The following is a 15,135-nucleotide window of genomic DNA, read 5'->3' as shown; positions in this document are numbered from 1 at the left end:
TACATATATACTAAAATTTCTTTCACAGAATAAAACTGTAACTGTCAAAGGTCAAACATCACTTTTTAGTCAGTTTACCCAAGACTTAGCACAACGCCTAATTCATATAAAGTATCCAATAAATTGTTGCTTAATATTACAGAAACAAACTATAATCCATATCCTGCCTGTGTCCGATTAAATAATCTGCAAAGGCCTAGAGAAAAATGTACATAGAAAGGCAACGATTGTTGATTTGGTTGACTGACCATCACATTGAAATTTGAGCTTCCTGGTAGCTAAAGCCAAAAGGAAAAGTTCCTGGGCGAAAGACTTATCTTTAGCTGATGAAAAATGCATGTCTCTATTCATTAAATAAGACAAATTCCTAGGTGATATTAAAATGTGAAAAAGAATTTCTGTATTGGCTCATTTACAAGAGACTCTGAGCAATGACATACATCATGTTTTAGAACCTGTTTTCTAGAAGATGCAAGGATGCTTCTGTGTAGCTTTTCCTCATAAGGACTATAAGCCAGAAGCATCACACTGAAGTCTAACTCTGCCAAGGCAGAGTGGCATGTGGAGGCAGAGTATCTAAGCCAGTAAATTCCAGGTGTGTGGCTTGCTCCAGCACTATGACATAGGGGTGGAGTTGGGGTAGCCCGTAGGAATGGAGGCCTGGCATCTCCCTTAGACCGAGCAGACAATTCAAAGCCGAGTTCACTGGTGACACTTTGATTTGCTGATTGAAGAAAGATCCAAATGATTTTGCATAACAGGTGTGCTGTGACTACAGGTCCAAATTGCTATGGTCATCCTCAAAACATATGGGTAAATTCCGAACATGCAAGAGGAAAGGCCAGGCAAGAGGACATACAGACATAGAGCTTCATGTCCGTCAGTCAATGATCACCACGTAATGTCCAGCACAGGCTGCCAGAGTAAACTCTCTGTCTGTCCATGACTGGAGATGGGCAATTATCAACCGGTTTTTAAATTTCTCAAGATGTAGATATGAGATCCACTGGACAGAAAACCCAATGGGGCCTGAGGTACACTGATAGACACCTACTCATTGTGCTCTCATTATATACCATAGCAACTTCTGATTCACACTAAATGTTCCTTTTTACCCTCCAGAGTCTTAGTAATCCTATTAAGGAGCAGGGTGTTCTTGGCAGTCTCGATCGAACATTTAGAAACATGGCAGAAATGAAATTTAGTCACTTCAATCAATTATTGACTTCTCTCAATTTGGCCAATTCTTTATTTCCCATTCGAGATAATTGGTTGATTCCTTAAAGGTCACCTCTGCAGCCATTATTTTGTAAGTAATCACGATTCCTCCATCCTCAAGGAAATGCATTTTCCAATTTTTTTCAGGCATAAATTACATGTCTGGTTTGTGGCTCATGACTAACAGCACTCCTTCATTTAAGCTTTTTGCCTTTCATTACTTTAGGAAAAGCGAACTTCCCTCAGTTTGCTTCTAATGTTATCTACAAATAAGCAGTATAATTTCATCGTCAGACTAGTGTGCTAGGAGGTTAGTGTACCATAGTATCCCTTTTTAATAAAAGAAGCAAAATAAATGAGGTTTTAAGGTTCTTTTGCATTGCTTCTAAAGTATTGGTAATTCTTTTATTCTTGTCCTAATATTTTCATAGATAAACTAAGCTATACATTGTTATTTCTTGCTCTATTCTAATTATACAAGTGAAAATGCCTTGAATTTGTACAGCACTTTAGAGAGTTCAGAGCAAGATTTTTCAGGTTGTTTCATTCAATCCTTCCAACAACCATGTGAGTCAACACAGTAGCTCTGGCTCCATCTGGATTCTGCCTGTCCTAGCACAAATGGCATCGGATAAGCCACTGACACCTCTCTTCTCATCAGTTTCCTCATTCTCATGGAGCTGTAACAAGCTGAAAAATGTTAAGTATTATTATTGTTAGGATTTATCTCAAAAAGCAGGAAACTATGGGACAGAAAAACAAAGTTTCTTCCCCACAATCACCTAGCAGATAAGCTTAGCAAGTTTTTTGACTTCCTGTCAGAGCATAAACATCTTCCTGTTATACATACAGAATCACAAAGTAGGGGGTGCAAAGTCTAAAAACACAATGTATAAGGATATAAAGGCGGAGACACCACCTTACTCCTCTGAATTAAAATTCCTCAAGAGAAGTATGTGAAAAACATGTATCGCACTTGTTATAAAGAGCAAGCAAGCACAGACATAAAGCCCTAGCATGGTGCCTTGCACACAGAGGGTACAGGCCAGAGCCTCACTAGTTTTGCCATGCTCACCTACACAGATCAAATGACTTCATCTTTCTTAGGCATTTTTGAAGATATCTTTCTCAATAGCATAGCACAAACTCCAATGTCAAAGTAATAAGCTAGGAAAGCAGCCCCAGAGAAAGAAGTTTCCCACCAACAACTAAATCTGAGAGGGGTCAACTTTATTTTCATTCTGAGTATAGTACAGGTGAAGCAAGAACAGGAAGAAAACAAGAAGGAATACAAAAGAGATCATCATTTCTTCTTTTAGCTCAAGAAGGTTCATTGGTCTTAGATGCTGGAGTTCACCCGGGCTGGTTAGGAAGCGCTCATGCTATTGGATAAATGATCAGACAATGTTTTAGGCTTTAGTGTAGCAAGAAATTTCCTGAAAGTCCTGATCCACTACCGGGAAGTTTGATCTTCAATTTCCTAAGAATCCCACTATAATCCTAAGGAAGAGTTGTGTTATGTTCTCTTATCTACAAATGGGTTGAGTCAGCCTAGAAATCCCATCGCCACTAACAGCCACACATCCCAAGATCATCCGGCTCCCTCTCTTTCTGTGGAGACTTTGGAGGTCCGCATCAATTTTAGGGTCACAAAATGATGGACAAAAGAGGAAGGTTCCTCAGTGATCTTCCAAGGAAAATTGAACACAGATACAACACAAGACGCCAACTGATCATCAAAACAAGGATGAAAAAAAAAGAGCTACTAGTTTACCAAATGGTAGTGCGATCCCTTTCTTTCATAGTTCTGACTCAAGAACAAAGGCAATAAACTATTAATCACATACCAGGCTGGCCCTGCACAAGACTAAATGTTCCCATCTGTGTCTGTACCTGATGTACCCTTGTAGTGCAGAGACAGATGGCTTTTAAAAACTTCAAACATGCAGAGAATAGTTTCTTTTTTCAACTGCTTTCTCAAAAATACACTGCTAACATCCAAAGATAAATATGCAGATGGTAATTATCTTAAAGGTAAAAGACAATTAATTGACTGATTAAAAGTTACAAATGGAGAATAAAACAAGGGTTCTTCAACTCATAATTATGTAGAAGACAGGGTGTATACAGATATTAAAGAACACATTCTTTGAATAGAGTTCTAACACATTCAAAGATAGGAAGTACAATTCATGAGGTTGTTCCTCCTTCATTTCAAGAAGAGGCATGATATGAACTTATCTTTTGAACACTTCACCAAAAATAGAGGCTACAATTTCCTGTTCTACCATCAATCTTCCTTCCATTCTCTTGCTTTCTTCTCATTCCAGTGTTCCATGCCCATCTTACTCCCACCTGCTCATGATTTGTTTGCTGTTCTCTGTCTTGGATTTTCAAAAATTTCCTCTGGGATGTTGTTCCACTCAACTTTGCCTTTCTCCCCTATATCTTCCATCTTCTCCTTCTCCAGTGACCTTGGTTTCTTCCCATTAATCTCTAGATATGCTCATGTTTTTCTAACTTAAGAAAACCACTTCCCTCCATTTAATTACTCACTTTAACTTCTAATCTCCCCTTCCCTCCTTCTTTCCTTCCTCCATGCAAAATCTCACTGCAAGATCAACTGCTCTCTTTCTTTCCTTAACCACTTCCTGTTTCCTCTCCAAGCCCAGGAAGTTTGGTTTCCCATAAGGACCACCAACATCAACAAAAAACAACTCTTCCTAAAGTCACCAATTACTCCTTAACTGCCAAATTCAATAGCCATTTTACAGTCTTTACCTTTCCCAATATCACTGAAGAATATGGCAAATGATTTTCCCATAAAATCATCTGCTCCCTTAGTTTCTATTAAATGTTTCTTTCCTACTCCCTTTTCTACCTACTTGATGATTCCTTTTCAGTTTACCTTCCTTATCTCTGCTCTCACCACCACTTTTACACTCTAAATTCTGCCACTCCCCAGAATTCTCCAGCCTTCTTAACACTCACTGTTCTAACTTGGGGGTGGTACACATTCTCAGAGCTTCCACTGCCAACTACATGAACATAATAGCTAAATCTTTCTTTTGACTACTCTGATGAGCCCCAGAGTCATATATCTGATACTTAATGGATGTCTTACCCTTGATAGTCCACTGACATCTCAAATACAACATTCGCCAAGCTGTATCAATTATTCTTTCTATATGCAGCAAATCCTGGTGTCCTGAGCAACTTGTTAATGATACCACCAACCTCTGAAGTCAAAAAACTACCCCATACTTACTTCCACATCCAATTAGACACACAATCCCATCATTCCAACTTCAATACTCTGCCTTAAATCTTTCCTGCCATAAGCTTCCCTTAGCAAATATAATAGCTTCTTAATCTTCCTCTAGTTTCTCCTCCCTCCCATCTACTCTCAACACTGCCCAATACCATCTTTCTAAATTGTCTATCTGTCCTGTTAGGGTTATGCCCTAATTTAAAACCTTGTAATGACTTTCCTCTATGCCAAGAATCATGTTCATAGTCTTTGGATTGAGGTACACAGTCTTTCTCCTGCCTATCTCTCTCACAGTCACCATGCAGTCATGTCATTATTCATTCACGATGATCTCTGCCATCGGACTAACACTTCCTTGAAGGCAGGGACTATGTTTTACCCCCCTATGCATACTTATCTAGCAGAGTGGCTAGTACATAGTAGGCCTTCAAAAATGTTGGTTACATTAATCATACATCTAAATGCACACATTCAAAGGCAGTATATTAATTGAATCAATGAAGATAGGAAAATGCTTTTTAAATGAATTATACTATTAGTGACAGATTGGAAATCAGTAGTTTAGGTGGCTTTAGTCTGTTTCTCAGGATTAGCAGACATGAAAAGTACACAGAGGTGTCAACAAGAACTCTTTACTTGTTTTGAAGAAGGGAACAAGACTCTGGTGTCACTAGCCACCAAGACAAGCAGCATACTCTTTACCCCCGAACTATATAGTACAGTATCCGGACCTATTCTGTCTTTGTTAAGACTGTTCCTTTTCTAGAAGTCATTGTCTTTTAAACAATGTTCTAAAATCACAACTTTTGAAAATTTTCACTATTGCTGTTTTATTTCTTGTATCCGTTTGATTTTATTATACAAAATTATATTGCTAATAAAATTTTTAAAAACCAACCAGCTGCCAGTAATTCAATGATTCTTCTGTCATAAGCTCTTCCGATTCACCCTTAATTCCACCTCATATAGAAAGTTCATAGACACTCACTGTAAAATCGTTTGATTGTTACTGGAGCGATACACTAGCTAGAATACCAATAGAAAATCAGCCTAACCATACTACCCCCTCTGGTGGAGGCAGTCTTTTCACCCATGATTGTTACCACCCGGAAAAATAATCAGCTTTTTCCTTTGTCTTACTGCTCTGATTTTTTTTTTCTTTTGGTGATACAGGGGATTGAACTCAGGTCCTTGTGCTTGCGAGGCAGGTGCCAGAACCACTGAGCTAAATCCCCGGCCCTTACCACAGTGATTTTTCAAAGGGCACTCAAACCACTGAACAGCTGTTAACAATCCCAAATGGAGGGAAAAAAGCAGTGGCCTTGCAATGGGTGCCACTGACTGGGAAGAGAAATGGGCATATATCCTGCTAGAATCTTCAGGGCCAACCCAGTTCATCATAGAAGCCCTGGAAGGTTCAGGGAGGGGGCATTCCTTGCTGGAACAAGTTTGGGGCAGTAAGGGGCTCCTTAGAAATAGCAAGTCTCACAAGTCTCTTTCCAATCTTACTGTGCTTCCCAAAGAAGACGGGCTTTGTTCTGGAAGACTTTCTCAGAAAGCTGAAATTGCCCCAAATACAGTGCATGCATATACTCACTTGTAAGATATATTCTCTTGGAATTGACTTACGTGCTTTAAAAATAAGTTAAATGGTGATTTGTGAGTTCAAAATCAAAACAAGCAATAAGTTTCCAGAAAGATAAATTACATACATATTCAGCTACCTTGTAGGGCTCCCCAAAAAGATCAAAGCCGGAAGAAAAGAGGTCATCTTCTTGCTGAACTTCTTGATTCCTCCGCTCCCATTCCCTTTTTTTAAGTGCACTACGGTCTTGTTCATAGTGACTGCCATGAAAAGGAGAAGACAAAAAGAGATAACAATGATTAGTCATGTGAATTATCCAGATCTACCTTGTCATTAATAAGAAAAGAAAAATGTAAGTCAACACTGATCAAGTTGATACTGCAGGCAGGGAAGAGGAGAGAATCTCTCTCTCTCTCTCTTTTTTTTAAGATCCTGAATAGTTCTTGAAGATAAAGAAAAAAATCAGAAATTTGCTTATTGGAAATTATACTCACAACAACACCAGAATGGCAGAATTCTATTTCTTTATCCTTATTTGATTAACACAAGCAATTGCATACACCCTCAAAGTCATTCCACCATGTGGATAAGTACTGAATTAAATCACACTGCGTTGCCAACTGCCTAAGGCTCAGCATCCACAGATGCCAAAGACCCCAAGGTGAAGGAATTATCAAAGTTCGGAGCTCCAGATAAACAGGAATACTGTCCCAAACTCATAGGAACAGTTTGCCTCTTTTAGTAAATCACGAAGGGGTTTAAAAATGTTAAACTCTCTTTTGTGGATGTACACACAAAAAAGAAAATAACCTAAATACGCACATTCCTTTGGGTTTGGTCACTGTTGTTTGGTCATTCTGTAGTTTATTTCATAAGTGACTGGAAGCCTGTTAGAGACTTTTATCCTGAAGAAAGGGGTCTACCTTAAACAATAAAGTATTAACTAGCAATGAAAGAAAGCCTGCGTCTAAACCTTTGAATGACCTTAGTGCATAAACTTTTCAGGAACACTAACTCCGTGACTCACCTTATTGCAGGCTTTCCCAGGGTTGGATCAGAAGGTTCTAGATAACATTTTTGATAAATTCTGTGACCACAGGAATGACGGAAGGGAACGTTTCTTTATAAAGAAAACCATTGTCTTCCTCACACAAGACTGAAAATTAAACCATAATCTGAAAACATCTGAAATTCAAGATGCTCCAAATCCAAAACCTTTTAAGTGCTGATATGCTCCAAGTAAAAAATTCCACACCTAATTTCATGTGAAAGGTCTCAGTCAAACTACAGGTACATGGAAAATATTGCACGAAATTACCTTCAGGCTATGTGCGTATGGTTAATATGCAACAGAAATACATTTCGTGTTTAGACTTGGGTCCCAGCCCTACATTATCTCATTGTGGATATCCAAATATTCCAAAGTTTGCAAACAAAAACATGTGAAATCTCAAACACTCCGAGTCACAAGCACCACACATAAGGGATATTTAACATGCAGTGTGTTTTGGTTTGTTCACTGGTTTTTCTCGCTGCTTTTGATATAAACTTTATCCAAAGGGAGTACATATATGCTGAGCGATCTTAAATCAACGTATGTGAAACACTTAGCAGGTGCAGTATAAATGCTGATTTCCTACTTCATGTTAATATTACCATGAGACTTAATTAGATAATTGCCACGGAGATGAACATAATAGCTAAAGGAATCACTAGAGGTATACTGATATGAAAGAATAGTCAACAGGTTTTGAGTATGTTTCAAACCTTATTGCCTATCATTGGTAGGCTAGTTCACTTATGGGTATCAGAACTTTAAGTTACAAAATAAGAGCCTACAGTGTGAACTATCTATGCAGCTTAACTAGATGTTGGCATCCACGGATGATAGGATGTCACTGTATTAAATCGTCCACTTTCTTCACAGGAATCCTTGAATTGTCAAATTCAGAGCATCAGTGGCAGCCATAACTTCTGGATAAACAGCTTCCACTTGTTCATTTTAACATAATGGTAGCACTTTAGGGTATTTAAGTGCAAGCCACTTTCACGGTACAGATGATGCTAGACACACAAGTCCTTATAGACCACTCTTGAATACGTCATATAAATATTAGCCCTCTATGAGGAAAGCAAAGGAAAGCTCCAGACACCTCCCCACCCAAATCTCCAACTTGACATCTGGGCCCTAGCCAAGTGCAAGTCCTGGAAGGCGGCCTTGTCATTTGTAGTCTCAGAGGCCCTCCAACGGGGTTATGTTTTCTAGAATCACCTTTCACTTCATTCGCGAGTTGAGATCAGAGCCCCGAATTGTAGCCGCTGCGTGCCCAGCATCTTTGTATTAGAGGCTGATGTGGATTGGAGCAGGAAAGTCACATCTTCAGTCCATTAAGCGTGGAACATGATATCGCACCTAAGTACCACATTATCAGCCAAAGGTAGTCCAAGTCCATCAACTTGTCTGAATGTAGGAAAGATAGAGTATCAGAGGAGGGGGTGGAGTAACATGTCAAAGTACCACTCAGCAAGGGAGGGGCAAGGAGCAGAAGGATACTTAATGCCTTTGCCTTCCAGGGCAGATGATTCCCCACACACAAACAAGAACCAAAGTCTTTTGCTTCCCAGGAATGTGAGCAAGATGTCAGTTTCCTAGCTATCTGTTCATTTCATGCACCTGACAGCTCCAAATAACAGGCCCATAGATCACATTTAATTCTCCCGTGAAGAGAACTGAAGTGCTTTGGTCTCTTGGCTTTGCAAACTACCTTCCCTCTCCTCGGAGGGAAAGATATAATTAAAACCCTGAAGGAAAAAAAAGAAGAAGAAAAGGAAACACGCTTCAACTTGCATGACAAGCGTGCAAGCGGCCAGCAGGAAGGGCACTTCCGGGGCTTTAGACACGGCTTTGATTTGTTCGCAGGCCCTCAGCTGCATTTTGGATCAGTCCATGAGCTCCCGAATTCCAGACGCAAATTTGAATAGCAGATTGAGTGAGCACGGGGTGTTATCTGTTGCAAGCAAAACTGCCTGCTGCATTTTTTTTAACACATTGAACAAAGAACAGTTAATTCTCATATCTCTGGCGAGAATGAATTTACTTTCAATGGAGTTCCACAGCTCTTGGAAGGCAACCAAATAGCTCCAACTTTTTCCTTTCTTGCTCAGCATGGCGTTGTATTGAAAGCTTCACACGGTGAGGTCTAATGAGGAATGAACTACATGGTGATGAGGCTTTCAGCACGTAACGTCACTGATTTCTCACTGAAACCAACATTACTAATTTGAAGCACCAGCTAATTAAAACCGCAGCTATGTATTTAGCTTCTTGTTATACCTACTGCAGTTTATAATTATGAGGACCTCTTTATCTACTCAATTAAATTTCTTATAATTCAGGCAGGTTGTGTTTGAACCCGTGAGCCCTGCAGAGGCTGCAGGAATGCATATGTCTGTCCCCTGATGATTTGATGTATCTTTACGCTTCCAGGCTTGTTTTCCAAAGGAAAAAAGGACTACAGAACCCACAAAGAAATGCATGAGCCAGGAACTGGAATTAATCACCGTATTATTTTTCTGAATAATCTGAGTTTATTCACAGTGATGAGGACAGGATAATTGGTCCAATCAGTATGAAAACCCATCTTCCTTTTGAGAAATTGAACTACAAAGATCAAGTCAAGGACTCACCACTCGTAACAAGTTAGGATGATTTCCCAGCTTTTTCCTCAGGGATATAATGAGATTTGTCACATCTGAAGGATATAAAAACTACTGGCCACTCAAAACCAATTTATTCTTTGAGCAATTAGCCAAAGGCCTTTGGTTTCTTTCTATAGCCTATCTTTTGCAGTCCCTCTTTCATTGACATGTATGGCAGCTAAAGCTGACCGGGAAACGACAGAAAGAGCAAACTCAGCCAGGTGTGGTGGTACACGCCTGTAATCCCTGCACTCTGGGAGGCTGAAGCGGAAAGATGGTAAATTTGAGCCCCACCTGAACAATTGGGTGATGTAGTGAGACCCTGTCTATAAAAACATTACTCTAGGGCTGTATCTCAGCGTGAAGGCCCTGGGTTCAACCTGCAGTGGAGAAGAAAAAGAAGAAAAAGGGCGGGAGGGGCACTAAATGATTCAGTTCATCGCTCCCATCCAAGTTGCTATGGGGAGCTCCTCTCTATCCTGGAGCTCTTTGTTTGCTGTTTCCAACCCAACTGTGTTCCTGTAACAGGGAAACTACTCTCAATTTCACTGGAGGAGGAAACTAAGGGCTCCTAAAACGAGGGGAGCTGTTTCAGGCCCTCATTAAGTAAGTTACAATGAAGATCTGAACCTGCTTCTCATCTGTCTTCAGGTTCAAGTAATTTCTTCTGCTTGTCTGCTCCTCCTCTTAGAAACCTTCCTGTCCTTGTCCTTACGCCTGGCCTTATATGTTGGTAACTACCATTTTGCACATTAGAAACCCCAGGTACATTCCTGTGATAATAAAATGCAGGGCACTGGTAGATTCTCTGAGATCTAGAAAGTTCAATTGTGCAATCTGCATTAGCTCACAGTGGTAGCTCACTTGGCCAACCGTGCAGACCTGTCTTTCAGAACAGAGACCTTTACAGCAGGAAGAGACTTTTTAGCAAGTATCTAGTGGTGGTGCCCTCATTTTACATATGAGGAAATTGAACTGAGAAAGGTAATGGCCCTCACAGTAGGATTATGGCAGAACCAGAGGCTGGAACCCAGGTTTTCCCATTCCCAGCACCAAGGCTTGTCCCTTCTGCCTCCGGGCTTTCCATCACACTCCAGCACAAATGTGAGTCTCATTTGCATTCCGTTAGTCAAGTTTCCTCAGGATTGCAATTTATTAGAAATTGCCAGTAGGGAAAAATTTAGGAATTTAATTTGGATTCAACTGTAGAAAGAAACATTAGTTTCCTTATATCAAAAGGAACCTACAGACCCTGAAGGGATTATAAAAATTAACTGCATCTGTAGGGAAGAGGCTAGGGTAGGGAGAGTGAAAACCAGTCCATGTCCATTTGGTTTGAATAGTTTGTGAAGCTTAAAAATCATTGTTGACTTAATTTGGTTATTTTACAAAGTTACTAGGGGTAACCTTTTTAAAAACAGTGATGTTTTAAAATGACATTTGTTTAAAAAATACTGCTAACACAGGATTTACTGTGTTCTAGTCCAACTGCACTACACACCTCTATTTTGGCCTATCTTTGTAAAAGCATAAAAATACATATTTAATTCACACAAGGGACAAACATAAGCTATAACTCATGTTTTGTGGTTCTTCTGAATGAATTACTGTCATCTGTGAAATTTGTAGAATATTCTTAATCCATATTTCAGGGCTCCAAGTGGTATTTCTTCAATATCAAGTCCTAGTTTTAATTTGACACTGATCTAATGTTTATACAGCTTCTCTTTGTCAAAAAAGTAAATATTTCCTATCCAATACCCACAAAGTCAACCCTAAACTCTGCACTTATTTTTTTCTGCTAATATCCAGAAATACCTAAATGCTTAGGGTTAAATGAAAAATGAAAAAAAATGCTACAGCGGGCCATAATTATTTCACACATATAGTGAACAAACATGAGAGAGAAGCTTGGATCTGGAAGTGTGAAGGATGGAATAAGAAATAATCAGGCCTGAGTCACATTTACATAGCAGGACTCATGAAGAACTCTGTTACTGCCTCTCTCTTTGCCAAGTATGCAGTCTCCCCATAAACACTGGCTCTCATGAAAAATAATCAAGATGGGAATGAAAAGGAGAGAAAATGCGTGGGACATTTACTCAAGGAAGATGACAGCTATTCATCTGGCTATTCCAATTGCTTTAGGCCTTAGGGAAATGGTCTAGGCTAATTTGTGATGTTGATGCAAATCCCTGCAGAAGTCCTGATGTGAACAGGCTTAATATTCCAGTGCAGGGGCATCTTCCTCCACTTCTGAAAATAGTAGCAAAGATCCAGCTTGTCTGAAACATCTGTCTAATCATCCTCTAGTGAGATCAGGCAGACTCTCTGGTGCCACCTTTGCTGCCTTGTTTTGGTCTCACCTACTTCCCTTCTCATCTATTTCTACTTTTTTATTATTATACTGGCTTTGCTGAGACATGATTCCCATACCACACAATTTCACTCATTTGGAGTGTACAGTTCAGTTGTGTTTGGTATATTCATTTTTTCAACCATCATGGGGTCATAATTGTATAAGACTTTCACCAACCCAAAAAAAGAAGTCCTGTATGCTTTAGACATCACCCTACACTGCTTGCACCCAAACCAGCCCCAAGCAACTACCAATCTCCTTTCCCTCTGAATAAATTTGCTTATTATGGATGCTCTGTGTTATGGCTTGTGTCTAGTTGTCTCCCAAAGCCTCATGTGACGCTGGAGTTGATTCATAGTGCAATGCTCTTCCTTCGAGCCAGCCAGTTATGGACTGCAAGCTCTACAAAGTGTGAGCTAAATAAATCGTTTCCTCTTTAACTTTAGGTGTTGGATATTTTGTCTCAGCAAGGGGAGTAAAGCAACTAAGACCGGAAAAATGGAGATGTTACTGTGACTATACCTGACCATGTGGTTCAGCAGCTTTTAGGAATGGCTTGTGGGAAGACTTTGCAAAGGTTCAGAGATGCTGACTGAAAAAGTAGAGCTAAAACCCCTTAGGCTGTACTGTATGGGAGATTCTGGTCCGAGCTCAGAAGACCCAGAAGCCAGTAAAGACCAGGCTCAGGAGGTTTCTGCCAGGAATGACTGCATCGGCTGCTACACTCCAGACAATGTGTGTTGTGTCATGGCAAAAACTTTGTATTTTGCTTGTGTCCACAGACTTTACCTGAGATTGAGATTAAGGGCAGAGGATTAATTAATCTGGCAGAAGAAATTTCAAGGCAGTCTAATGTTGAGGCCATGGCATGGCTACTATTGGGGGCTTTTAGCCAGATTTATGTTGAGAATCAAGAGCAAAGAGCCCAGCAGAATGATTTAAAACATTTTGAATTTGACCAGATTAGAAGTTCCAGTAAAGCTGTAGACTGTAAAGATAGAGCAAAGGAGATATTGATTGCTGAGAAGGAACAGGAGACTAGAAAAGGTGGCCTGAGGTGCGTCACAAGAAGCACCAGGAATACACTCTTTGCAGCTTCAAAATTGCAAAAGTGAAAGACTTTGCTTTGAGAAAAGAGCTCCAGAGCACAGAATGGCTGCAGCCTAGGGAAGACATTTATCATTCATTGGGATTTGGTTCATAAACTCTTGACCCCTACAGGCAAGAGAGAAGGAAGCCTGGCTACTGCCCGAGCTGTCCACAGACCTTGGCAGCATCCATGAGGTTCTAGTTGTAGGCCCATGCATAATGCAAGAAGGTCAGGAAGGCTTCAACCCAGATTTCAGAAGGCCTGGGAGGCCGGGCAGTGTGCCTCTGGCAGGGCTGTGTGTGAAGCTGTGAGTGTGAAGCCAAAGGTGCAGTGGAGACATCAGTAGTTTGGAGAAGCTAGGACTGTGGATCATCCACGAAAAGCTGCAAGGAGGCAGCAGAGCCAGCCAAAGAAAGAAGCCACTGGAACTATAACCACTAGCAGTGCCATAGAGGCGGAGCCACCCATGCCCTTTGGAGTTCACATCTTGCCACAGAATGCCACGGATGCTGCACATGGAACTACAGGACTTAATGTTATCTCTGCTGGCTTTTGGACATGCTTTGGTCCCATTCCTTTGTATCCCCCTGTTTGTAACTTTAGAAATGGAAATGTCCATCTTGTGCCATTGAATAGTGGAAGTGTTTAACTTTCTTTTCTTCTGTGCAGGGGCTTGCAGCTAAGAGTTTGCCTCAATTCTCAGAGGAGACTTGGGACTTTGTTTCCGCAATGGTGAAACTGTTAGGATTTTGGCAACTCTTAGAGATGGACTCAATGCCCTTTGCATAAAGGGATGTGCATGAGTCTTTGGGGAGCCAGGGGGAATGTTAGGCCTGTGTTTAGATGTTTCCCCAAAGCCTCTTGGGATCTTAGGTGGGGCTATTTCAGAGGAGGCTGGATCTAAAGTGCATAATTCTGGAATTCATTCATGGTTCATTGCTAGGCTTAAGGGCACTAGGATTAAGGGTGTGAGTCTACCCGCCCTTAGAAGCAGTCTGGATAAGATAAAAAGGGCAGAAAGACTCTGTTAAACTCGTCTGTTACTTTTGCTGCCATCTAGCTACCATGAACTGTTTCCTCCATATGCCACGCTGCCTTGGAACTGGCAGACTATGGGGCTGAAATCTCTGTACAAACTGTGAACTAAATAAACCTTTCCTCCTTTAACTTTGGGTGTTGTGTATTTTGTCTCAGCAACAAGAAAAGTAACTAACACACTCTGGATATATGGAATTACACAGCATGCAGTCTTTTGCGTCTGGCTTCTCCCCTTGAGCATACTACTTGCAAGGCATATCCATGTTATTGCCAGATCGGTACTTCATTTCTTTTGAGAGTTTCCACTGTATGGGCATTCCTGGTCCTGTTACTCCATGTTCATTAATGAAGCTCGATCCTCTGCATTTTTAATGATTTAAATGGCCTCTTCTATGACTCCCATTCGACTTTTCACTCCTAAAGTTCAGAGGCATTTAAATCATTTACCACATCCTACAAGCAAACACACACACAAAAAACATTTCTGTACCTAAATAGGCCGTGTCAAGTACACACACTGTGAAGAATATGCAGGTTCTTCTTTAGAAAACTAGTATGTGGTTTAGGGTTTGTATAAAATTATTTGGCCCGGCCTACCAAACTCCCATGATGTTGCAATCTCTCTAACAAATACAGTACCAAATACTCAACTCCAAAGATGGTTTCACCTACCTAGTAAAAAACTAACCTGACACCAACCAAACAGACTAGTTCTGTTGCTAAGGGGAGGGAAGCTTTAAAGAGTTTTGCACTGTGTCTGCAAGGATGGCTTCTAGACTCAGAAAATATGGGATAGGCACTCTTTCACTTACAAGTTGCTTGATCATTAATAAATCATTTTATATTCCTAAGCTTTCGTTTCCTTATGCATAAAT

At 40.4% G+C, this 15,135-nt stretch overlaps 1 protein-coding gene across 1 annotated transcript in view; it reads right to left on the bottom strand.

Annotated features, from left to right (window-relative positions):
• The window catches only part of Aff2 (AF4/FMR2 family member 2), a 316,042-nt gene extending 307,034 nt beyond the window's left edge, over positions 1 to 9,008 (bottom strand). The window contains exons 1-2 of the mRNA XM_010616851.2: positions 8,923 to 9,008; positions 6,214 to 6,334 (exon numbers count right to left, since the gene is read on the bottom strand). Coding sequence (XP_010615153.2) covers positions 6,214 to 6,334; positions 8,923 to 9,008 — 207 coding nt within the window. The remainder of the gene's footprint in view (positions 1 to 6,213; positions 6,335 to 8,922) is intronic.
• Positions 9,009 to 15,135: the final 6,127 nt, after the last annotated feature.

The sequence above is a fragment of the Fukomys damarensis genome, unplaced genomic scaffold, assembly GCF_012274545.1.
Source record: "Fukomys damarensis isolate Sample0158 unplaced genomic scaffold, DMR_v1.0_HiC HiC_scaffold_39, whole genome shotgun sequence".
NCBI lineage: Eukaryota > Metazoa > Chordata > Mammalia > Rodentia > Bathyergidae > Fukomys > Fukomys damarensis.
This window is presented reverse-complemented; position numbering and strand designations above follow the sequence as displayed.